The 23,520-nt window shown below is 33.8% G+C and overlaps 4 protein-coding genes across 8 annotated transcripts; all 4 read right to left on the bottom strand.

Annotated features, from left to right (window-relative positions):
• Positions 1-1,763: 1,763 nt before the first annotated feature.
• Positions 1,764-4,520, bottom strand: LOC100808668 (probable plastid-lipid-associated protein 10, chloroplastic). 2 transcript variants are annotated; one of them, XM_014777596.3, is made up of 7 exons: positions 4,278-4,520; positions 3,782-4,196; positions 3,611-3,706; positions 3,047-3,127; positions 2,629-2,715; positions 2,280-2,335; positions 1,764-2,198 (listed from the first exon to the last, which is right to left on the bottom strand). In XM_014777596.3, exons 2-7 carry the CDS (start codon positions 4,175-4,177, stop codon positions 2,084-2,086), a joined length of 831 nt encoding a protein of 276 aa, XP_014633082.1. In that variant the 5' UTR covers positions 4,178-4,196; positions 4,278-4,520; the 3' UTR covers positions 1,764-2,083. The 2 variants fall into 2 exon arrangements, with proteins under 2 accessions (XP_014633082.1, XP_003529453.1); XM_003529405.4 differs by having other exon boundaries at positions 3,782-4,179; positions 4,278-4,516.
• Positions 4,521-5,457: 937 nt separating this feature from the next.
• LOC100812783 (26S protease regulatory subunit 8 homolog A-like) lies at positions 5,458-9,329 on the bottom strand. The gene is made up of 9 exons (NM_001254623.2): positions 9,012-9,329; positions 8,838-8,935; positions 8,261-8,485; positions 8,022-8,084; positions 7,757-7,920; positions 7,239-7,395; positions 6,999-7,097; positions 6,778-6,888; positions 5,458-5,820 (listed from the first exon to the last, which is right to left on the bottom strand). Exons 1-9 carry the CDS (start codon positions 9,208-9,210, stop codon positions 5,680-5,682), a joined length of 1,257 nt encoding a protein of 418 aa, NP_001241552.1. The 5' UTR covers positions 9,211-9,329; the 3' UTR covers positions 5,458-5,679.
• Positions 9,330-10,596: 1,267 nt separating this feature from the next.
• LOC100814929 (V-type proton ATPase catalytic subunit A) lies at positions 10,597-15,974 on the bottom strand. Its single transcript, XM_003529416.4, has 20 exons — positions 15,744-15,974; positions 15,409-15,535; positions 15,276-15,331; positions 15,139-15,195; positions 14,936-15,047; positions 14,793-14,830; positions 14,595-14,696; positions 14,275-14,331; positions 14,087-14,158; positions 13,904-14,005; positions 13,755-13,817; positions 13,540-13,672; positions 13,071-13,177; positions 12,702-12,896; positions 12,411-12,497; positions 12,180-12,284; positions 11,760-11,857; positions 11,594-11,672; positions 11,216-11,304; positions 10,597-11,134 (listed from the first exon to the last, which is right to left on the bottom strand). The coding sequence occupies exons 1-20, from the start codon at positions 15,957-15,959 to the stop codon at positions 11,020-11,022; spliced, it is 2,010 nt and encodes a 669-aa protein (XP_003529464.2). The 5' UTR covers positions 15,960-15,974; the 3' UTR covers positions 10,597-11,019.
• Positions 15,975-17,323: 1,349 nt separating this feature from the next.
• LOC100817055 (protein FAM32A-like) lies at positions 17,324-22,910 on the bottom strand. Of its 4 annotated transcripts, XM_041017175.1 has the most exons (6): positions 22,125-22,910; positions 21,752-21,834; positions 21,595-21,677; positions 20,613-20,882; positions 18,547-18,696; positions 17,324-17,751 (listed from the first exon to the last, which is right to left on the bottom strand). In XM_041017175.1, the coding sequence occupies exons 4-6, from the start codon at positions 20,686-20,688 to the stop codon at positions 17,489-17,491; spliced, it is 489 nt and encodes a 162-aa protein (XP_040873109.1). In that variant the 5' UTR covers positions 20,689-20,882; positions 21,595-21,677; positions 21,752-21,834; positions 22,125-22,910; the 3' UTR covers positions 17,324-17,488. The 4 variants fall into 4 exon arrangements, with proteins under 4 accessions (XP_040873109.1, XP_006582986.1, XP_006582985.1 ...); XM_006582923.4 differs by lacking the exons at positions 20,613-20,882; positions 21,595-21,677; positions 21,752-21,834; positions 22,125-22,910 and adding an exon at positions 19,027-19,190 and having other exon boundaries at positions 18,547-18,727; XM_006582922.4 differs by lacking the exons at positions 20,613-20,882; positions 21,595-21,677; positions 21,752-21,834; positions 22,125-22,910 and adding an exon at positions 19,027-19,189.
• Positions 22,911-23,520: the final 610 nt, after the last annotated feature.

A 23,520-nucleotide genomic window follows, 5' to 3' on the forward strand; every position in this document is an offset into this window, starting at 1 on the left:
ATAATATTTATCATCAGTCAAATTTTATTTCTAAGAATCATGATTATTAGAATTTATGATTAAGATGATGTGAAAAAATTTTGTTATTCTTTTTTATAAAGTTTGAAAGAAAAAAATAAATTAAAAAATATTTGATTGGAAAAAATTAATTTATTTTTGCTTTTAATCACAAAATTATATATTTTCACTCTTTTCTTGTTTTAACAATCATATTTAAGAATGGAAAAAAGAAATCAATTCAATAACATTTTCTCTCAATTTTTTTCTTCTTTATAATTGCACTACTCAAACTACACTTAATTTAAAAAAAATCTAACTTAACTGACTAAATAAAATATACGTTATAATTATAAATTTTTTAATAATTATCTTTCTTTACGAGTAAATAAGCATACCTTTAGTTGTGTTCCGTAGAGGCACAGAAACGGGACACAATTGTTTGTTACGGTGCATTCTTAAGAGAAACAAGATTTAATGAAGTGGGACCCACAAACGCTACAGAGTTGGCTGTTGATTGTGAATTACGATTGTGTCCTTTTATCCTATATACATTCATGTGCTCCAACAAAAAATATTTACGAAAATTATTACATTATCTTTTGTTTTTAAAGTAATTTTATATCTTTATAATATTATTTTTATCTATTTCTTACTTATTTTTATTAAACTAAACAATAAAATATATTACTTTATTTTTATTTTATTTCTCTTTTTTAAAATTATTTCTCTTTTATTTTTTATCTATTTTATATTTTTCTTTTAAACCAAACATACCGTTAACTCCTTAAATCTCTTTTTCTTTTCTTTGGTTGTCCTGCTTCACTTTTGTAAGAAAAAGAGATGGTCCTAAAAACTACCAGCCATGTTGATGGAGTAATGATAATATACTTTTGCAATATCAATGTTAAAAAATACTATTACTATAATCAAAATATTTCAGGGAAAAAGACTGCATATAATTGAGTATGATGGGAATAAGAAAATATAATCAATAAATTAACTTATTTTTCATTATAATTTTTTTTTTCTTGATAAGAAATCATAGATAACCAAAAGAATTTTACACAAGGAAAAAAATCAAATACAAATTGTTATGTTAGATTGATGTTTCAAATCTTATATTATTATCATTATAATCCAAAAAAACATTAACTTTTTGAAGTATTAAATATAGAAGAAAAATTGTTTACTATAATAGCACATTAAGAATCAATTCCAAATATAATAAATCACCCTGGCTGTGGTCCTAACCAAGCAGATGGTATTGGGTGAAAGCTGGTCTTGGCACATCCCAACATATCATAATAATGTAGAGGGTTGAAGCAATCACGGAAATCAGCCTCCATTGTACTTTGACTGATCTGGTGTAAGGGTATGGAAGAAAAACCTGCTCAAAATATAGCATCCCCTTCACAGGCAATGCGTTTAAGTAACGAGAACGTATGGTGTCTGCGCCCACTCCCTCATTCCTTCCTTGCACGGATGCTGCTCACTTCAATGTACCATAAACACAATCAAATACCCATCAATTCACTGCCCCACAAATTCCACTGACTGGAATCCTTTTCATCTTTCTAACACTTAATCATTATTATTATGCTTTCATTGACTTATTACTATTTCAAATGTGTGCTTTAAACTTGACCTATTACTGATAAGTTAAAAATCACAGATTAAACTAACTAGATAAGAAAACTAACAAGAGACATAATACTATCTATCCTATGCAACATAACATAATTATAAGATGCCTACACTGCACATAGCGAGGACTGGGCTCCTTATCATTTTCCCACGAGTTGTATCACTTACATTGAACACTCACCATCTTCGTACTTTGCCAATATATAACCAAATTGATACAAACAATGCAAATATACATACATAAACAAAAAAGCAGTTCGACTAAAGTCAACACGACAACTGCACATAATAGCCTTCTTCAATAAGCTTTGCAGAATTCCTTATGCGCTATATGCTTTGAATCAATTTCTTGCTCTCTCCATGGGGTCACTTCTATAAACAGAGGCTCATTGAGTGTTATTGCTGGCAAACACAAGTTTTAACTCCTGCTCGGTGCTCATCAGTAGAGAGATTGGGCTCTCGTAAACACAAATACCCCTCCTCCACCAACAGCACGACCCAAAAGCATATTATCATCCAAATAGCTAAGGTAATATAGTCCTCCAACTGATTGCCTACAATTAAAAATAGATCATCACATACACTTTTGTCCAGAAAACACGCTAACTATTTCAACCAAGTATCCCATGACATACCTTCCTGGATCCCTCACAGGGATTTGAGCTTTGAAAGTGCGGAGAAATTGCAAAATCTGCAGGAGAAAAGCAGTTATATGCAACTTATAAACACTGTGTCTGTCTCTGTATAAACAAAATATTTAAGCTACCCATTATGACAATATGACATAAACAGCTGATCTACACTAGTACTATTGAAGATACACAATCATATTAGATCATTCACATAAAGTATGCCAAAAGGTTTGGAGCAGAAACAGCTTCGTGACATAAGTTACTGGTGTCAACAGTATCTCATATCCTATGCTGGTAATAGAGCGCATTCAAATTAACATCCAAATACAGCCATAGATTAAGGTTGAATTACCTGAAGACTTATAAAAGATCTTGGTAGTATTGCTGGAGCTATTAGAGCCTGCAGCTCTTCACTAATATTTATATCTTGGATTGTGATCTGCCAGATATAAATTGCATGTTTCATCTAATGTTATAACAGCATCGTACCAAATAAAGAAGAAAACACTATATTCATACCCAAATATCAATAGTGAATGGGATATTTTTCTTGATCTTAGATAGTGCAGAAGTATCAAGTGTTAGAGTTCAGTATAAATGCTAGGCTACTTCGGCCATGGAAAAAAAAGTGGCATGGAAAAAATGTTACAACTTAATAATGAATACCAAAAATGAAATTATGTATTATGTCCTAAAAAAACCCAGCATCTGTTTAGATAGATATTGCACCTCAACTATAGTAGAAAGGATGCTCAAGTGAAAATGATTACCTCTTGAAACTGAAGGTAGATATTACGGACAGATACTACATTAAACTTGGCGGATACAAGCAGTGTAGCACCTTCTTGTTCCTATATGAAGAAGGTCAAGAATTTTTTATTTTTAGGTCCATGGAGAGAGCACCAAAGCTCAAGATTAAGTATTTCATCTAATTTCATTTTCCCAACCAATTAAGGTTGGACTAGGTGTTAGCAAGAGAGCATTACATTTGAACAAACACTGTAAAACCATTAAAAGCAATTCTTTCTGCAATACTATGTAAAATTTCCAATTACATAAATGAAAATATCACTAGTAACAGAGATACAAAATACAAATTGTTTTTCAACCCTGAATTCTAAGAGAACATATTAAAGAATCAACTAAGTAAGTATAATTCAGTTGATCTCTATGTAATATTGTAGAAATAGAAAGGAAATAAATAATTGACAAGTGAAGTGTGATGGGTGTAGTAAGTTAGTGAAAACAAAAGTCACAAGTCTGTCTGAAGTTGAGAACTTTTTCACGAAATATGAAGTTGCAGGCTCCCAAAGTAAAGGAAGGCGTTGGTTTACCTCTAACAAATTTGGAATGCTCCATCGAACAACATTGCGGATAACACCTCCATTAGATTGATCACGACATTCAAATTTTTGAAAGATCTGTCCAACCTATCTCAAGAAGAAGCAAAACATGAGATAAGGGGATTGTGTTGTGAAAAAGGAAGCATGGAATTGAAGAAGTACTTGAAAGAAAGGAAGAGTAGCAGCAGCTTGGAGAAGAATGAGAACATCAGAGGCAGAAGTGTACTGGAGGCGCCATGTTCCATCCAAGTTGGAGAGATTGATAGGGTGAGAGCCAATGTTGCATCCTTCGAGACTCACCAGAGCCTCCTCGATACAAGAGCGTTGATCAGGAGTTGTTAAGAGGCCCCTTTGCGTGTCTTGGACAGAGGTCAGAAGTAGATGCTTTTTATTCTCCAATTCAGAATCATAATATGCCTTCAGTGCACAAGGCACCAAGGACAAGCTCCTCCAACTCAAACTAACACCAACCCGGGAATTGGGCCATCTTGTTCCAGTAGTAGAAGAGGAACAAGACAGAGATGGTGGGTACAAGGCTGAATGCAGAACCATGTCCATTACTGCACAATTCAATTCACTATGTTTCACACAATAATTACGTAAATCCTATCCAGAATCCATAGCCGAACGAATGAAACAAACAAGAATAATTAATTACCTATGTCCTCCCTTGAAATGTTCTTGTTCTTGTTAATGGTTAATTGTTCAGTGCCAGTGGCTGATTCGCCTTCCACGCCACTGTCCAGACCTTACACCCCCCTTCATGATAGATAGGGAATATAAGGAACAAAACCAATTTTCTTTTATCCTTTTCTCTTTTATTTTTCTTACAAAACAAAATCACTTGCTTTTGCTCTCTATTTTTTTTCTTCTTATTCTTATTTTTTTATTAGACTAAATTACATTTGATTTTTATATTTACAATCTTTAATTTAGTATTTTATGTTTTTAAAGTACGCTAGAATCATCCTTTTGAAATAATAATTATTTTTGAATTTGAAACATAATTTTGATTTTTTTTACTAATTTGAAACTTAAAAATTATTTTATTATATTCATTTATGTGAAAATATACTACTCATCTTATGTAACAATAAAAAAGAGACCAAACATGATAAAATCGCATGAAAATAAGTTTCATGAACAGCTGAAAAAAATAATTTTGGCATAAAACATATTTTTTAAGTTAAAAATCTTTAACAAAATAATTAGACAATAAAGATATTATAGGACTTTTATTTATGTAAAAATATCTTTGAACAAACAAAGAGTATAAAATTGACAGACTAAAAGAAATGAACAGTCCTCCGTTTTTTAGCCAAGTCTTGACAAGTGGTTAACTCAATTTTTGGTCTCAACTTCGTGATTTTAATCCGTTCTTGGCTTGACTAGGTCCCTGATATGACCCCATGTTAAGTTGCAGAATTTAGTTTGTTCCATGCTCAATTTTGGTACGGTCGCTTAAAAAAAAGAGTAAACTGAATTCCTTGAATTACCTTGGATATTGCTTAAGAAAAATCCTTATTACCCATTCTTCACATGGGGAGGGACACGTACATTTATAATGATAATTATTCATGATTACCAGGATCCGAAGAAAAAAAATTATCTATTGAATGATTCTCTATTTTAGCTGAAGCCTAACTAGTCAATTTGCTGCAAAAGGGCAACTTAACTATGGAATGGTTATTGAATACTTGCTGCAAAGGGCAAGTTAACTATGGTAGCTCGGATAATTTTTCCAATAACACGGACAGTTAGGTAAGCTCTTGCTACCATTTGTTCGGTGTTTGAAAAATTATTGTTAATATCCTTGTGGATGCCAATAATTTCACTAGTTTTAGAATACTTAGTGGTCTTGAATATAAATCTTTTAAAAATACTCTATAAATGTAGTGTGCCGTCCTAAGACACAGACAAGGAAGAACTCGAGGAAAGAATCATGATTGGGTAAAGTTAAGCAAAACGAAAGCCAATGCCACTGTAAATTGAAATAACCCTAATGTGTGTTCTCTGCCCATCTTCGCAGGACAATGTGCACCACAAACATGAAATGAGAATCACTTCCACAACTTCCGCAATGACATGTTTTTTTCAGTCTCCTTTTTCATCACCTTCGCCACGGCCATCTCAAAATCCTCCTGAGTCACGTGTACCCTCCGCTCCCTCAAAGCAAACATTCCAGCTTCAGTGCAAACAGCCTGCATACAAGGCACAAAATTTGAGCGTTGGTCAGGCTATAAAATACTTAAATATTGCATTAAGTTAACAACATTGACAAACAAATTGCTCTGCATTTGCATTAGTATGAATACTTAAACTTAAATTCATCATTGTTTACTTCTACCACTATGATTTATGACTTATTTCATACAACATTCTGAAAAGAAAAAAAGAAAAAAAAAACATTCTGGCTTACTTCTTTTATCAAGAAGTCAATTCTACCAGCATTACAGAATTTGCTCATTATAATGGATTCTCATGTCAAACATCTCAACTAGTTATTAACCCATTCATAAAAAAAAACTCCCAATCACAAAATTAGTAATTTATTTTTGCCACTATGTTTCCCTGTGTTGATACATCCATCTGAGCACACTATACAGTCTATACTCATTCTGCATTGTCAGTTTTGGTAGCTCAAGATTCAGCAATATACACTTCGATGAGACATACATCACTTGTTGAATGTAGAATTCAGTGCAGACTCCATTGCTAGTGCTCTCTTGGAACTTGCGTTTTATTTACTCTGAACTCTCAAAGTGTCTTACATACACATCACCCAGCTTCTGACCTAGCTCTTTTCCATTTTTAGTAACAAAACACTTTATTTGCCTCATGCCCAGATACATTATATTGAACAATAATCCAGCATTTTAATGCTAGTTAAAACTTGATAATTACCCCCATTCATTACATTGTAAAAATTCTCTAAGGCCTTCTCCATAAATAATGTGACACACACATGCTTATGTTTGCATAAAGAAAAGGAAACATTATATGAAAATGAAGGCACCCATCATTTTAACAATAATAACCACAGGATAACAATTCATAAAAGCAAAGGAGTTCAGCAATACCACCACAAATTGCTTCAACAAGGAATACAATTTTAGATTAGGTGTTAAAACCAAACATATGATGCAAATAGAGTATACCTTAAGTTCAGCACCAGATGCTCCATTCATCTTCTCGGCAATCTTCTTCAAATCAATGCCACGCATTAAATTCATTCTTCTAGAATGGATTTTCAAAATATCCAGCCGAGACTGCATAAAAAATACTCATTTTCAGGAATATTTTTTTATGAATGCACCAGGTGCATCTTTTCTCCCAGTACAAATATATTAATGGGTAGCATGAAAGCAAAAATGCAAACCTCTTCATTAGGGTTTGGAAATTCAATTTTCCGGTCTATCCGTCCTGGTCTAAGGAGGGCTTGATCCAGGATATCAATCCGATTGGTGGCCATCAAAACCTACAATTGAAAATTTTTCTCAAATGAGAGGGTAAATAATATCTGTTAAGTTCAACTGTTACATATTTCTTTTTAGAACAGTGGACATCAGACTAGCTTTAAAATTCCCCTTAATACACTATTACAGTATAGCTCCTTTACCTTGATCTTATTTGAAGCTTCAAATCCATCCAACTGGTTGAGAAGTTCCAGCATAGTACGCTGTACCTCACTATCACCGTTGCCACTTCCAGATTCCATCCGAGCAGATCCAATACTGTCAATTTCATCCATGAAGATAATTGATGGAGCATGTTCCCTGTGAAGAAGACAAGTGTTCCATGATAATATTCATATATAATAATGGTTAGGCAAGGCTCCAAATAACATAAACATGAAAATTAATGAATCAAAAAGTTAAGCAACTCATAATATTCACACCAAATTCCAGTCACACAAGATAGATAGTATGAATCTAACATCAAATTTGACAATCAAAATCTCAGCAACTACAGATATATCTTTGCCCTAAGTTGAGCTAACTTATGCCCTCTTAAAAATACCTCCAACTCACAAAGTCATGAAGCCAAGAAGACATTGTTTTTATCCCTTCTGTTTTGGTGTAAGGCAAACAGAATCAACAGATAATGAATAGAGGAAGCCAAGTAAAGAGAATAAACCTGGCCATAACAAAAAGTTCCCTGACCATTCTAGAACCTTCTCCAATGTATTTCTGAACTAACTCAGAACCAGACACCCTGATGAATGTACAGTCAGTATGATGAGCCACTGCCCTAGCCAACAATGTTTTACCTGTACCAGGTGGCCCATAGAGCAGGACACCCTGTGATGTGTTCAAGAGACTCAGCAAACAGAAAAATAAACAACCAAGTGTGCTGCTGATGGAATGACAAAATTTAGCAACACCCCAAAATGAGAAACTACCTTTGGTTGTGCAATTCCAAGACTTTCAAACAGCTCAGGATGTTTGATTGGTAGCTCAATGACCTGTACATTTAATCACATACATTAGGTTCAAAAACTAAACTAATTTTTCTAATGCATGATGCTACACTAAAATATAAATAGATAGATACATGCACACGGAAAGGTAACACACGAGTGATGCATGGATAGATAAAAGCATCTAACTCCTGACATTGAAAGAATGTCAAGCAAAGTACCTCTTTTATTTCTTTAATTTGCTGGTCTAAACCACCAATCATGTCATATGTAGAATCGGGAACTTTCTCAACTTTCATCAGATTGACCAATGGATCAACTTTACTTGGCAGAACTAAGTGAAGAACATAACTGTCGTTGCGGAGTGCAACTCTAGTGGATGGAGTAATCTTTGTAATGTCAATATTTTTGTCAATGTCAACAACATATTTTCCTTCTGGGTGGACCTGAAGAAGTGTAAAGGAAAAATCAGCACAATTGATCTTGGATTTGATCCAGTTTTATTAATTTGACAGATGTGTCTTTTCAGAACTAAACATTGCATAAATCATCCAACACTGAAAAGTCCAAACACGCAAAGATTGAGGGGGTACAAAAACAGGTAATCATAAATATAGATCTATAAAACTGAAATGAACAGATCAGATGAAGCACACGTGCCCTTTATATGGTATTCGGCTGGCCTAGAGTAAATGAAAGAATACAACAAAACCAAGTATAAATGGAGTGTATTGATGAAGAATGCCTGGCGAAATGAAACAAAAAAAAAGGCATAAAGAGAATGGAGGATGAGGTGACCTTGACAAGGACTTTGTTCTTGCCCATTACTTTGACAACTTCACCGACATAAGAGCCGGGTTCCTGCAGAAGCTGTAATTCTTCGCGCAGCATCCTCACTGTCATCGAAATAGAAGAGAAGTAAGGAATTGAAAAGAAGAAAAGAGGGTTAGGGTTAGGGTTAGCGGAGGGTACCCCTAGAATTGAGGTCGTTTCTCTGAGCCTCGAGACGGTTGAGGTTATGAGTCTTTTGGCGAAGAAGGAGCTGATGCTCGTGGATGTTGAGAGAATAGTAGTGGCGGAGGCCCTCGCCCTGCTTGGTGGGCTTGGCGGAGCAATTCGCCTCCGGTACGCCCTCCGCCGCATGCTTCAGTTCAACTCCTACAAGAGCCATCGATCGATCGATGAATCGCTTCGATTCGATTCGATTCAAACCCCAAGCTTCCTCTATTCTCTCGTCTTGGGTTAGGTCGGTAGACAGAAGAACAAACAAAAGAAGACTCTTCTAGTCTCGTACTGATAATGCCAATGCAATTCGTTTATTGGGCCCTCATGCTTCTAGCCCAACAACACTCGCTGCTCTTTTCAGTGTTTAAAATTAAATTACCAATTTCACTCTTTTGTTTACTACCATTTCTTATGACATTTAATATTTAATATTTAATATTTAATATTTAATATTTTTCCATATTTATCTTTCTAACTTTTTTTTTATCACGTATCTTTCCAATTAAATAAGAGGAAACACCTCTTCAAAAAACGAAGAGAAAAGACAGTTATTATTTTCTTTTTCTTCATTGAAATAACAGTGAAGATTTTATTTTCATTTTTTCTCACTTGGTTGAGTTTAATATATTAGTTTTAGAATTATACTTAATTTTTATTAAAATCTTTGTTCTTGCCTTGGCTCTCCTTTTTGTCTGAAATCAATAACTTTCTTGTGTTACTTTTATATTCTTAGGCATTCTAATTTACAAAGCAAACTTTTGTTGGTCATTTTAATTTATTCATGTCATCATTTTTTTTCTTTTGATAGTCAGGAGGAGCGAAAGCCCCCAACTCAAAAAGCTCTATAAAACGTTACACCTGAGTTGTCAGCCAATAACAACAAAATTATAAAATCTGGCAGAAAATTAAAGACGTGATTAACTACACTACTTGATAAACCATACTTGATCAAAGCGTTTAAAATGGTAAGTGTGAGAAAAAATAACCCAATCTCACGCAGTAAAAAACTCGTTAATCTATTGAATTCATATTAGTAAATTAAACTATTTGCATTCAAAAATGGTCATTTATTCAATCAATAGCATGGTAAAAAAGTCCTTCAGCAATCTAAAATGTCACTGCACATTCTTCCAAAAACTTCATTATATTTATTGGATTAATTCGATGATAAAATATTTGAAAAATATACACTAAAGTTTAACTATTTTGAGGGCTTAATTCAACGATCAACTTTATGAAAGATTAGTGTCAAGTGTCAACTTAACAATTAGTCTAATTTACATTTTAGGATTCATTATAATGCCATTGTTTTCAGTGATTACTCTATAGTTATGTCAGGTAAATGAGAGGAAGGAAAGGGAGCGGGAGTAAAGAAAAGACGTTTGTTTAGGCTATGTTTGTTTCAGGGGAGGGGAAGAGAAATAATATTGATTTTAAATACATCTCATATCTTTTATACTCTATTTTAATTTAAATATGTATCTTCTATTTCTATGCTCTCTGTTTAGATCTTCTAAACCAAACACAACATTAAATTTGATAAAACTTAACATGTATAACATATTTTGAATAAATAATTAAATACTCTTTGCTACAAGAAGTCCATCTATGAAATACAGGATTCAAGATAATCCACTTCCACCAAAAATTCCACCTATATGAATCCGGAATCCGATTGCCGCAGGCACTTCATGTTCTAAAATAACTTTATTCTCCTAAATACATATTGAAAGAGCAAGTTTCGTTTCTTATTTTCAATAAACAAACTGAGGATGACTGAAACACATGATTATAGCTACACATGAGACTAGATCAAAAGCCAAACCAGCACCAAGAAAGGAAATAAATGTGATATGAATGAATCAAACAGTCAAATATAAGAACACTCGGGACGGTGTAACCCTGCGATGCTAGACTGCCTCTTACAATTGGAAATAACACATTATTTGAGCAAACTACCATACCAAATCTTCAATCATCGGGTTTCGTCCTCAAGGTTGCGGAAACCATTAGTCAGGTCCTCGTGTAACTTCTGAAATTTAGCAACCAAAGCAGCTTCCCCTTCTGCTGGATCCTCAAATTTCTGAGACCTGCAATGACAACAGATCAACAGAATAAAACCCACTTTACATGTCAAAATAAGTTTCTAGTGTAGCACTACAACTACTCACACTAATCGGTAGAACAGATCTCCCATACGATGCTTGATAAGGGTGTAAGATATCTTCTGACCATCTGAACCAGCTCCCCTCTCTACTGCCTGCACATGTATCCAACCCCACATTAAAGTTCTACACTTTGAATACAATTTAGCCATCTTAACTAAAATTTCTTTTCAGGCCAAAGTAATAACACTTTGGCTAAGCCATGATCAAGAATGCACAACACAAAGAAAGAAACAATGTCTGGTCTCAGAATGTGAGGGATAGCAGAAGCAACGAAATGAACTAGTAACTTGAACCTAGATGCCAATGATTACATGGACTTTTCTTCTTTTTTCTAGTATAAATAAAACACCAAAAACTGCCTGATTCCTTACACTACCATACCTGATTTGCCAAATTGTAGAAATGGATAATGTTGCGCATCATCCAAACAGACTTGTAGAAGGGGCAAAATTTATCATATCTATCACAGCCACACAGAAGGTACCAACATAAGAACACAATAATATAATAAATGTTAAAGAAGTTAACCAATTACAAGGGCCCTTACGGTGTAAAGGCATTTTGAGCAAGATAATCCTCTCTCAAAAGCTTTGCAGTTTCTAAGGTGATCTTATCTCCTTCAGCTAAAGCATCCTTGCCCACAAGCTGGATTAAACAAGGTCAATAAATGATCCAGTTAAGTTTACTAGTAATAGAACAAATGCACATACATCCTGACAAATTTTTTCCAAACTACAAAACAACACCATAATTTAGTAGCATTTAGAGCTCCACTTATCATATTATTATCAATCACATTGATTATATGTTGATACCCAGGTTTAGACTACATAACAGTCTGTCCACAGGATATTTATGATACCACCTCTATTTGCAGAAGAAGCTGAACAATTCTTAATCCCGTACTAGGAGAAAGCATGGGGGCATTTCATTAGCAAACAATCATTACCAATAAAAGAACACACACCTGGACAATTTCATTCAGGTCATCTTCTCTTTGCAGAACTTCACGAGCCTTTGTCCTAATGTTTATAAAATCTGGATCAAATTGCTCATAAAAGGTTTCAAGTGCCTAAAGATACCAAAAAGAAAATATTAAAAAAATCAGGAAAGTCATGGAACCAAAACACTAACTATATGCATACAAATGTAGAAAGCTGGAGAATGGGGTTACAAAGTAACCAACTTGAGGACATACCGTTGAGTATTTTGAATAAGAAATAAGCCAGTTTACAGAAGGAAAGTGCTTCCTCTGGGCAAGCTTTTTGTCCAACCCCCAGAAAACCTGCCAATTAAGCAAAAATCAACTTACACAATGAATTGAAAGTTATAGAAGGATAGATAAAAGAAGAAATAACCAGAGGGGCATTTCATAGTGATAATCTAAACAGGGTTTTAACAATTTGCGGGAATTAGTCAAGACAACCTTAGGCTGACTTACTTTGCAGGCAGTTACCCATTTTAACCATATTTGAAAGAATAGTTTTACCTGAACTATGCTGAGGGTTGCAGATGTCACAGGGTCTGAGAAATCTCCTCCAGGTGGCGAAACAGCACCAACAATTGTTACACTACCTGTACGTTCAGGGCCTCCTAGACATTTTACCTTCCCAGCACGTTCATAGAAAGAGGCTAAACGTGCAGCAAGGTATGCAGGATATCCACTATCTGCAGGCATTTCTGCCTGTGGAAGACAACAATATCATCAAAATACATTGATCAATGTCCATTCCCATGTGTCTCATGCCTAATGGTATATAAATTGTCTAGTTAAACTAGTCAAGAAAGAAAGTTCAATATCATAAAGTAAGGCTACAAAATATATGTATTTTAAGCACAAAAAATAAATCTTTCTCACCAGCCGTCCAGAGATTTCACGCAATGCTTCTGCCCATCTAGATGTAGAATCTGCCATCATACTGACATTATAACCCATATCTCTAAAATACTCAGCTAATGTGATTCCTGCAATTCAAAAAAGAATTACATTATCAAAATCAGTGTTAAAACTCTCATGCAGCACAGGCCAAACAAATTTATTAATCATTATAAGGGAAAATATGATAAAAATTCAGCTCGAGAAAAATATAGGAATAAAAAGTAGGACATAAATATGCAGAATATGGGTCGTCTTCCCTACTTTTGACACTAAACTCAGATCAACAACAAAGTTTACTGCACAGCAATGGCAGGTGCCGAGTAATACTACTGATTGAAATCCCACAAGACTTTCACAAGCCAAATAAATTACAGTTGACAATACGAAAGAATTAGTAAATATTAATTCTTAACAATAAATAAATAGAATTCAAGAGCTACAAAGTCACCTGTATAAATTGAAGCTTCACGAGCAGCCACTGGCATGTTTGAAGTGTTAGCCACTAGTGTTGTGCGCTTCATGACAGATTCTTCACGACCATCAGGTAATGTCATTGTAAGTTGGGGAAAGTCCATTAGAACCTGAACAATCATTGAATTAGTTTGACCAACTGTAAACTAAGAAACACAATATTTGATAGAAGTAACTGAAAATAAAACATGCCTCTGCCATTTCGTTTCCACGTTCCCCACAGCCGACATATACAACAGCATCAGAATTGGAATACTGCAAGTGGTTGGGGGAAAAAGATGAATTAAGGAGAATATCTACAATTAAAAAATCATTGTCTTATTAGGGTGTTTTAAGTTCACCTTAGAAAGAGCCTGACTAATGACTGTTTTACCACAACCAAAAGCACCAGGAATGGCACAAGTCCCGCCAAGAACTGAGGGGAAAAGGGCATCAAGAACACGCTGTAAAAAACAGAAGTCATTAAGCATGAAGGCTATCACAATTAGATCATGGAGGAGACACTTGGTAACAACTGAGTTTACCTGACCAGTAAGAAGAGGAGTATCAGCTGCAAGTTTTGATGCAACAGGCCTGGGTGTACGTACAGGCCAAGTCTGAAAATGGGTAAAGTACACGCAAGGAAGTTGTAATGTAGGATAATCATAAGGAATACCAATACTTCAATGAAGCAACTACAGTGAAATGATGAACAAAATAAATGGCTAGAAACCTGAAGCATAGTGAATTTCTTTTTGACACCTTGAAACTCAAGTTCCAATACAGTATCCTGAAAATTATAGAAAGATTAAAATCATAAATTGCAGAAAATATAGAGAAGCTACTGAATGTGAGAATAGAAGATGTTGAACACATATGTAAGCTTGGCAATCCTGCCATCATCACAAAAATATGAACAAAAGGGAAAGAGAAGCGACAAATATCATTCTAAAAAGAAAATTGAAATAATAAAAGAAATAATGGACTAAAAAATTATCTTCTAACAGAAATAGAACTGGATATACAATAGCAAAGAAGTTCATGAATACAAACCTGTAAGGAATATTGGCCAGGTGGTGCAATGTAGGTAATCTTTCCCATGTTATCAGGAGGAAGTGCAATATGGTGTTGCATTAGACTGTTCTCAAAAACAGTCTGCAATAGTAAATAATTCACACAAAAGATTTAGAAAAAAACCAATAAACAAAAAAGGAACAGCTTACACGATAACTGAAAGGCTACATAACATACAGCATATAAATCTCCACCAGTTAAAAGGTCACCTTCACCTGTCACCAATGAATATCATAGAATATCAGAAAAAAATGGTCCACGTAATACTAATTTTCTATATAGAACTTTAACAGTAAAAAGAAAAATAATTTGTCTGGTACCAATTTTCTTAGGTTGAAATTCCCAAAGTGTATCTTTGTCGAGTGCTGGAACAGAGACACCACGAGGAATATAGACATCACCAGATCTTTTAGCAATAGTTTTCAAAGGCCTCTGTCAGGATAAAGAAATATTTAAGTTAGAAGGAAGAGGCGAAGAAAGGAAAAGAATTGAAGTGAATGTTCTGATTAGGGAAAAGGCACACCTGAATTCCATCAAAAATATTCCCCAATATTCCAGGACCCAACTCCACGGACAAAGGCTATTAAAAAAACATACTGCTTATCAGCTTAAGCACGCAAAAAAGAATTGAAAGACGGAGAAAAGTATATAGAATGTAACCTTGTGCGTCCGTAAGACCGGATCATTAACCATCAAACCAGCAGTTTCCTCATAAACTAAAATTGCAGAGAACGAATGAGTTTCGCAGAAGGATGCAGTTTGCAGAAACATTAGAGAAGGTATGGAAATGCACCTTGGATGGTAGCAGAATCCCCTTCGAGACGAATAATTTCACCAATGAGATTATCATGACCAACACGCACGAGTTCATACATAGCAGCACCAGCCATGCCATCCGCAACGACGACGGGTCCTGAAACCTGTTTTAATTGGGAAAACATAATTTAGCATACATGAAAGTAAATGGTATTAATTAAGTGGATCACATCCTCAACATAGGAAAAAAGTAAATAAAATGTTAGATCGGGTAGTAATTTAAGAGATAGGATGGTGGGAAGTAAAAGAGTAATAGAGCGATTGGATTTGGATGAAGAAAAGAGGGAAATGGAGAGGAGAAGAAACAGAAACCTTGCGAACGTAACCGTATTCACTCTCCTTCTCGGAGTCTTCGAAGGTGGTCAAGCGAGCTCCATAAACAGCGGGCATTTTGAGATCGGAGATGAGATTGAAGATCCGAAGCGATGAAAGAAGTGGATCACACACTATTCTCCTCACTGCCCATTTTCGCGCATTAAATAATTCACCTTCACAGATTGGACTTCTTTGTCCCTCTCTAACTCGCATAATTTTATTATTTTCACTTTTACTATTATTTATTCATTTTCAAAAATTTTATTTTTATTTCCTAAAAAAACTCAAAAATGCATTCCAAATCAGTTACAAAGATTGAATGCAACTGTTTTTTTTATCAAGAGAGATACAGGTAACACGCTATTAAACTCACTCATTTAAACACACTATTAGTGTCAATTTACTGAATTTTACAAAATGTTATGCGTCATACTTTTTATTCAATCAGTGTTACTTGTTATTTTTGTAATTACTTATAAACTTTAACTAACAGTAGAAATATATTGCTTTTTTTTTCACTGCAGGGAATATATTCCTAGTATTTCTCTCTTTCTATCAAATGTTAAGTTATTTCCCTAGGTAATATTTAAGTTGAGACTTTATTTACCTCCCAACCAACCAACCGAACTTTGAATTAGTTGAAGAAATCATTTTAATGATTTTGTTATGCTTTTCTCAACCTTAAATTATTTCGCCACTCTTCTTTGATCCGTCTTAGGGCCGAGTTGGAATTGCATTTTTAGGGGGCAGAAGTTTTTACATTTACATGAGTAAACTGGAGAGCCTACCACACCGGAGTGGAAAGAGAGGGAAAGAGTCTTTAGAAAGAGTCCTGCATGCATGAAAAGTGGACAAGGAATGAATGCCAGTTGGCCTGAATCACGAGTCTTATTTACTGTGTTACGATCACCTCATATTGATAAAAAGTCCAGAGAACAATTTGAAATGGAAATAAAGAAAAAATTTCTGATCATAAAAACACAAAAGCATGAATTGCGCAAGAAGAATAAAACCTCATATAGTAAAGAAGTAAGGCACTGGAGCACATTATGATTTTTCTGTAGTTCAAGGGCACTCTTCCTAATGCTGCAATCAGGCTTGGCACCTTCCCTTATTCTCTCCTTCTTTTTGGTAGTGCTAAGTAATGGAAAATCTCCTATGGCTATTAAGGGTCAGCTACCGAAAGAGAGAATCGGTCTAAGTGCGGGGATCCAAATCCTACTTGCTGAAACTGTACTTGTAGGATTGCATTTTCAAAATTTGGTTTTCTCACTTGCTCAAACCATCTTAAGGCATAATTTGACCATCTTTTTGTTCAATAGGTGAGACTCTTAATTCTGTTTTTAATACATTTGTTCGTGGTTTTATACTTTCTTGCATGATTATACATACTAATTTAAAGTCTAATGGCTTTAGAAATACTTTGAAGGATTTGTATATCATTCCATTTCAATTCAAATATGTTCAAGGTTAAACAAGTAATCGATTATCAAGTTAAAAGTCCTTGTAACCTGATCAGCTTCTGTAGCACTTGGATTTTTCCTTTCTTGCACAATTAATTAAAAAAAATGACAAAATTTCGTTGAAGGCATACTTCTCCATCCACAGGGAGAGAAACCAAATATATCTATCATATGAATCCAAAACAAAGTATCAATATGCAGTGACAATAACCATTGTGCGGGCACACGGCATTAATATTAACGAACAAATACAAATGATAAGGATTGGCCTTCATTGAATCATCCAGGACCAACTTTAGGAATATCATAATGCTCGCTCATGTTTGCAAGATATTGGTTGAAATCCTGAATTCTGTCACGGTGAGATTTATTAGATATCTTAGCCAATCTGTGAACATCAAGTTGCTCCCTCTGCTCTATGTAACGCCTCTCCACCGGTGTAAGATGATCATCATAATGAGCTGTCTTCCCTTCCCCGCTTAATTCACTCACATCATTTATATCTTCATCATTTGAATCTTTGGCTTGTTCTTTACTTCCACCTACATCAAATAGCATTATATATATTGCAAAATTTATGGTGAATTAAAACTAAAGATTAAGGAAAATGAACAAAAACAGAACTGTAACTCTGAGCAGTCCAGCAATCATCAGATTTCACAACAGTTAACTAGTGAAACTCAAGAAAAAGCTATGATAAGTAAGTTCTATTTTTCATATTCGAAGTTTGCCATAAACCTTTGCCCCTTATCATTTTTGACAACAAAAAATCTCTCTTCTTGTCAGTGGGAAAGTGAACTAGGTGTGTTTGGAGGTGTTGAAACTTATCAGGGTCAGGTATCCAATGGCCAGTGAGAGCTTCCATACTAGAAAGTTCACATAAATTGCTGGGGTTACCACGATTAAGATTACTGCTGTTATTGCCCACCTTGACCACAGTGGTATTCTTCCAAAATTCATACGTTTTTTCGTGATTTCTCTCGACCACAGGAAAACCATCTCACAGATCAAATAATTAAAGTAGCAGATTCATTAAAGTTCATGTCCTCATGTCTATTCCATGAACCGTTATTTACTACAATATATGCAGCAGAACTACGTTTGACATAAAATAGAACCATTTACCATTTTACAGGATGATTGGAACATACATCAAGAGTCAAGGCAAAGGTTTTAATTAACATTGATGAAATATTCAGAACCGTGAGAAATTTAATTAGGTTGAGTTACGACCAGGAACACATTGTAATTTAACAACAGATCTCAGTTAAATGAAAAGAACAATAGAACATGCATACAAGATAATCTGTTGCTCTCAAACAAATATACCAACCAACCTGCTGAAACTTCATCTTCGGCGACTTGCAAAAGTTGTTCCTGATTTCTCTTGTTCTTCTTTTTCTTCTTCTTCACTCCACCAGCCACATCCAGTGCTTTTCCCTTCAACTTCAATTTCCCACCAACAACATTGTCATACGCTGACATCTCTGTCAACAATTTTTTTTTATATTCTTAATCCTAGAATGGCATAGCAGATATTCCCAGATAAGATAACTGGTAAAGCACGAAATGACTGGTGGGGCAGATGGTACTAACAAAAACCCTAACTTGTGAATGTGCGTCAAAAGGACTAAAACAGTTTATGAACGTCGATCTGAGTGAAGTATTAGAAAAACAAACATCAAATTAAAAAGATCGTTCCAGCAAACTATCCAGCATTGAAAAAGAAATCCTAAAAAAACAGAGTGAATAGCGATACACGCATTCAAATTATTGAATCAGAAAGCATGAGAAGATGATGGGAGTCAGAAAAGCACCGAGCACCGAAACCTTCAATCAAAGGGTGAAACTCAAACTCTCCGCGTCGTACCAGTGATTTTTAGGGCTCAATTCGATTTCATTCATCTTATACCTTTTTTCCAAAAACAAAATGTTTTTTTCTATACGACACGCCTTTTTGCAGAGAAGAGAAACAATTTATCTTATCGTGTTATTATTGAATGGATGCATATCTCGGGCATATATTAGAGTTACATATCTCGGGCATATATTAGAGTTACACACCTTGTCCAAAATCAATATTATATCAAATTTATTTATTAGATAAATTAAATTTCAAAATCTAAAAAATCTATTTTTTGGATCACCATAACATTGATATAAAACATTTATTAAATTTACTAACGATTAATTTCCAAAAAAAAAAACTATTTAGTTAAAGAAAATTATATTTATCTATCGTTTCAATAGTAGAAATTCTTTTTTGTTGGAAGAATTATGTGTGCAAAAATAGGTGAGCATCAATGCTTTTATACCTCTGACCATGATCCACTATATTTTTTCCCAGTTTAGGTTAAATTATGTTTTCCCCTTAAAATGTTATAATTTCTTTTACTCTTCCATTTTTTCATGTACTCCTTCTATTAGTCTTTAATTTATTTTATAAATAAATAATGTATTAATAACATAATCTTTTATATTGTCTTCTAATCACAAGTTTATTGACTTTTATAATTATTATCTCAAAAGTTATATTAACGATAATTTCTGATGAGTTGACTTTTATCAAGTTATTTATTTTATTTTTCTAAATATCATAATTTTTTTATTCCGTAGATAGTTTATGAACATAGCAAATAAAAAAAATTCTAAAAATTTTGGCAGCCAAACCACCTGAGAATGAATGGTTTTTAAGAGTAACCAAAACAATGAAAGATGAAATAAAATAAATTATGACACTTGCTAACATGAACAACCGTTAGTCACATCATCAACCGTTAATAATTTTTAGCGGTATGTACTAATGGCAAAAAAAAAAAAAAAATCTAGGAACAAGGGAAACAAATTTAAGACATGTGTCAAAAGTGATTTCTATTTTGTTTAATAACATAAGGAAAGTGGGAAACAAATATTCTGAAATTTATATGTTTTTTTGTTTATAAAAATTCATTTTCATTTTGTGATGTTGAACACCTACCTTGGTTTTCAGTTATTGATGGAAGATTTCTCTGAAATTTTAACCAAGAATAAAAAATAAGAAGTAAATATTGAGATGAATTTTTTCATAAATTATAAGAAGTTCTCTATTAATAAATTTGTAAAAATTCTCTCATATATCTCTTTAAAAATAAGAAGATATCTACAAATTTATTAATGATTAGTTAATGAAGAGATATGTTACTTATAAAAAACCTTATTTAATTTGTTCTTCTTATTTTATCTATAGAGAAATTTATCGAAAAAGATCCCAGCCTGGAGATTGCTTGACCAATGTTGTAGTTTACTTTATAGCTTGTAGAGTCTTCTGGGAGAGTTGTTCTGCTGGAGTGTTAAGACGTTTAAGTTTCCATTAGCAAGCATTGTGTCTGCCTAGATGGGATGATTTTAGATTATAGACCTTTACCTTGATATGTGAGAATAAAACTCCAAATCGTACCACCATCCCGTAAACCATGCACCTTTCTCACAAGTCTCCACATTGGCTTAAAAAATATGGTTCCATAATTACTTAATGAGCTCTATCACGCATCTTAAGGTGGCACCAAGCAAACAAAGTTCACTTTTCAGTTGGGGGACTCCAGACAAGCCCTTGTCAATAATCATTCTTCAGTATATTCCTGGAATGATTCTGTAAGCTACCTTGTCACAATATAGTTTCCAGTACTTGCCATGCCTGCATGCAATGAAAATTTTCAACTTCCATGTTGCAATGGTGCTGACCCAGAAACATAATATTCCAATTCCCAAACCTTCTGTAATGAAAAGTTCACTCGATTCCATGAATCATGATAAATAAAAAGAGCCATTCTTTTAATTTCTTTATGATTGCGGCAATATCCTTTTTTGTAAATTTCTGCTTCTTTTAGCAGCACTACCACTTGAAGTTGAGACGTGTTCAAAATTCTATTGTTTTATACTGTGATTTGCATACTTCAGAAACAGTTTAATTCTACTGGGCTACCGGTATGTTGTTGATTTAATAATCTATGAGTATACTAATAATAAAGGAAAAATCCCTCATTTCGTGTCCACATTTCATTGGAAAGTTTTATCCTTAAACTACTTCTTAAACTTTCAAATTTTTCTTCTAACCTATAGTAACTTCCCTCTCTTTCTATATCATTAGTTTTTTTTGTCACTTTTTTTATTAACTGTATTTAACTTCTGTTTTTTGTTTTTTCATCTATTATTTAAAAAATTTAGAGAGGCACCAAGTGTCTCTCTTCTCCTAGTGTTAATAAAAATGATGCCTATGTATCCAACCAAAAAGTTATAAGTCAAAACAAACCTTTTGTAAACATAGACGAGGCTTAAGAGGGCATGCGGAAAAGAAAAATGCACAAGAGGTAACATCAACAGATAGAATCATGGAACTGAATGCTTACTTGGATCTGCATCGATCATCATCTCGTTTTGCTCGATCAAAGAGAAGGATGGTAAGAAATATCACGTAGAAGTAAGGCAAAAACTGCAAGTGAAAAAAAATGGAGCTTAACATTCTTCTCCAAACTTCAACTTGTACAAAGAGAAAGGGACCCTTACATGATTGAAGAGAGCTGGGACTGTCCAGAAGAAAGCTGCCAGTATTTCAGGGACATAATGAAAATGACGAGATAGTCCCCCACCTGCAAGCACCACAGTAATAGTGAAATGATTATTTTATAATGCAGAAGTGTATTTTAAGCAAACAACATTACGTCAGATATAAAAAAGCCAAGAGTTACAGAAATTAAAAGCCCCCTATGGTTGACAAATAACTATCAATATCAACTTTTTATAGAATTATGATCTATTTTAAATCAAATGTCCAGAATCAGGCCCAACAAGTGGTGAGTTAAACTCCTTAATCGGGGAGAGGAGGTAGGTATGGTCTCAACTTTTCAGTAATCATACAGAAATTTAAGTGAAAACTTACCATCCAGAGGTTAAAAGAAGGCTTCTTTTAGTTTCCCCAGAAGTAGTAGTATATGTGGCCTCTATCTGCAACAGTATTTTCAGTATGCCTAGCTAATGTAAGTCTACTGCCAAATATTTGTGTAAGCATTCGAATCTGACACACATTCAACAGAAAATACGGTCCAAATGAAATATACACAGCAAATACTGGGTATTTACACCTTTGATGGAGCTTTTCCCCAGACTGTGCCTTTTCCATTTGTCCTACGAAATTCTTGCCTTTGCCTGTCACAATCATAGTTGATGTATATGCAAAGAATGCCAGCTACTAAAATTGAGAGCGCTAGCTGGAAGACAAGAATGGAAATTTTCAGAAAAAATAGAACATGATAAAGAATATAAATAAGAAAAACTCTGCTGGAAACTCCACTAGCTAACTCAGCCCTAACTTCACTTCTCCTTCCCTCGGCAATACAAACAAGATGGGGATGGTACAAGTCTGATTCAGCATCATCTTCAATGCTATCAAATGAGTCTTCAATTCTTTTTTCTTGTAAGTTGTCAAATGAATCTTCAACTCTCTACTTCCATCCTTTCAAAGGAGTCTTCAACTCTTTCTTTCAAGCAAATATCACCAGGAGTTTCTTCCATGATTTTGTCATCTTGCAAGCCTGATTCAGCATCATCGTCAATGCTATCAAAGGAATCTTCAATTCTTTTTTCTTCTATGCTGTCAAATGAATCCTCAACTCTCTCTACTTCCATGCTTTCAAAGGAGCCTTCAACTCCTTCTTCCAAGCAAATATAACTAGGAGTATCTTTTTCTATTCTTGTGTTATCTGTAGTTCAATTTCACGTGAAACTTTTCCTTTTAAATAAAGATTGAGATTCATAAAAAAAAAAAAAAAAAAACACTTGAATTTTCTATTATTGGAATTAAGTTTTTTGTATTGAGAGTAGATACAAAGTGCTATTTAATAAAAATAGTCTAAATCTCAACGGGCTATTTTAGGAGTATTTAAACGTAACAATTCTCAACTTAACAAAATAGTCTAAATCTTAACACTTGTAATCTATAAAGAAAAGATAAAATATATTTTTGTCTTTTATATTTTAATTTCTTATCATTTAATAATTTAATTTAATTCTTTATATTTTAAAGTGAATTAAAATTCTCATTCTAAAATAAAGATTGTAATTATTTTAGATTTTGAAACTCAATTTTAAATTGTTTTTATTTGAGACATGACACTTAGTTTTATTAAATTCTCGTACATATAAATTATATAACTTAATAACTTAATTGATGTTTCGAATCAAATAGAAATCATGAGTATAGTAAAAGTTATGTGAAAAATAAATTTAACATGTAATCAAAAAATTGAAAAATTTATTATTAGATTATTTCTCGGTTA

This window comes from Glycine max, chromosome 7, assembly GCF_000004515.6.
Source record: "Glycine max cultivar Williams 82 chromosome 7, Glycine_max_v4.0, whole genome shotgun sequence".
Classification (NCBI taxonomy): domain Eukaryota; kingdom Viridiplantae; phylum Streptophyta; class Magnoliopsida; order Fabales; family Fabaceae; genus Glycine; species Glycine max.

What these genes read in the sequence shown, in the direction of transcription:
- LOC100808668 (XM_014777596.3), bottom strand. Translation starts at nt 4,177, where the DNA reads ATGGACATGGTTCTGCATTCAGCCTTGTACCCACCATCTCTGTCTTGT. An exon ending in GCATTCCAAATTTGTTAGAG is followed by an intron (nt 3,128 to 3,610) that starts GTAAACCAACGC and finishes TTCTTCATATAG; the next exon opens with GAACAAGAAGGTGCTACACT. An exon ending in TCTACCTTCAGTTTCAAGAG is followed by an intron (nt 2,716 to 3,046) that starts GTAATCATTTTC and finishes TATATCTGGCAG; the next exon opens with ATCACAATCCAAGATATAAA.
- LOC100812783 (NM_001254623.2), bottom strand. Translation starts at nt 9,210, where the DNA reads ATGGCTCTTGTAGGAGTTGAACTGAAGCATGCGGCGGAGGGCGTACCG. An exon ending in AAATTAAAGAAATAAAAGAG is followed by an intron (nt 8,085 to 8,260) that starts GTACTTTGCTTG and finishes TTAAATGTACAG; the next exon opens with GTCATTGAGCTACCAATCAA. An exon ending in TTCCAAACCCTAATGAAGAG is followed by an intron (nt 6,889 to 6,998) that starts GTTTGCATTTTT and finishes TTTTTTATGCAG; the next exon opens with TCTCGGCTGGATATTTTGAA.
- LOC100814929 (XM_003529416.4), bottom strand. Translation starts at nt 15,959, where the DNA reads ATGCGAGTTAGAGAGGGACAAAGAAGTCCAATCTGTGAAGGTGAATTA. An exon ending in AATACGGTTACGTTCGCAAG is followed by an intron (nt 15,536 to 15,743) that starts GTTTCTGTTTCT and finishes CAATTAAAACAG; the next exon opens with GTTTCAGGACCCGTCGTCGT. An exon ending in CAACCCTCAGCATAGTTCAG is followed by an intron (nt 12,498 to 12,701) that starts GTAAAACTATTC and finishes CTTAATTGGCAG; the next exon opens with GTTTTCTGGGGGTTGGACAA.
- LOC100817055 (XM_041017175.1), bottom strand. Translation starts at nt 20,688, where the DNA reads ATGTGGAGACTTGTGAGAAAGGTGCATGGTTTACGGGATGGTGGTACG. An exon ending in TTTTATTCTCACATATCAAG is followed by an intron (nt 18,697 to 20,612) that starts GTAAAGGTCTAT and finishes AATTGTTGACAG; the next exon opens with AGATGTCAGCGTATGACAAT. An exon ending in CGAAGATGAAGTTTCAGCAG is followed by an intron (nt 17,752 to 18,546) that starts GTTGGTTGGTAT and finishes TATTTGATGTAG; the next exon opens with GTGGAAGTAAAGAACAAGCC.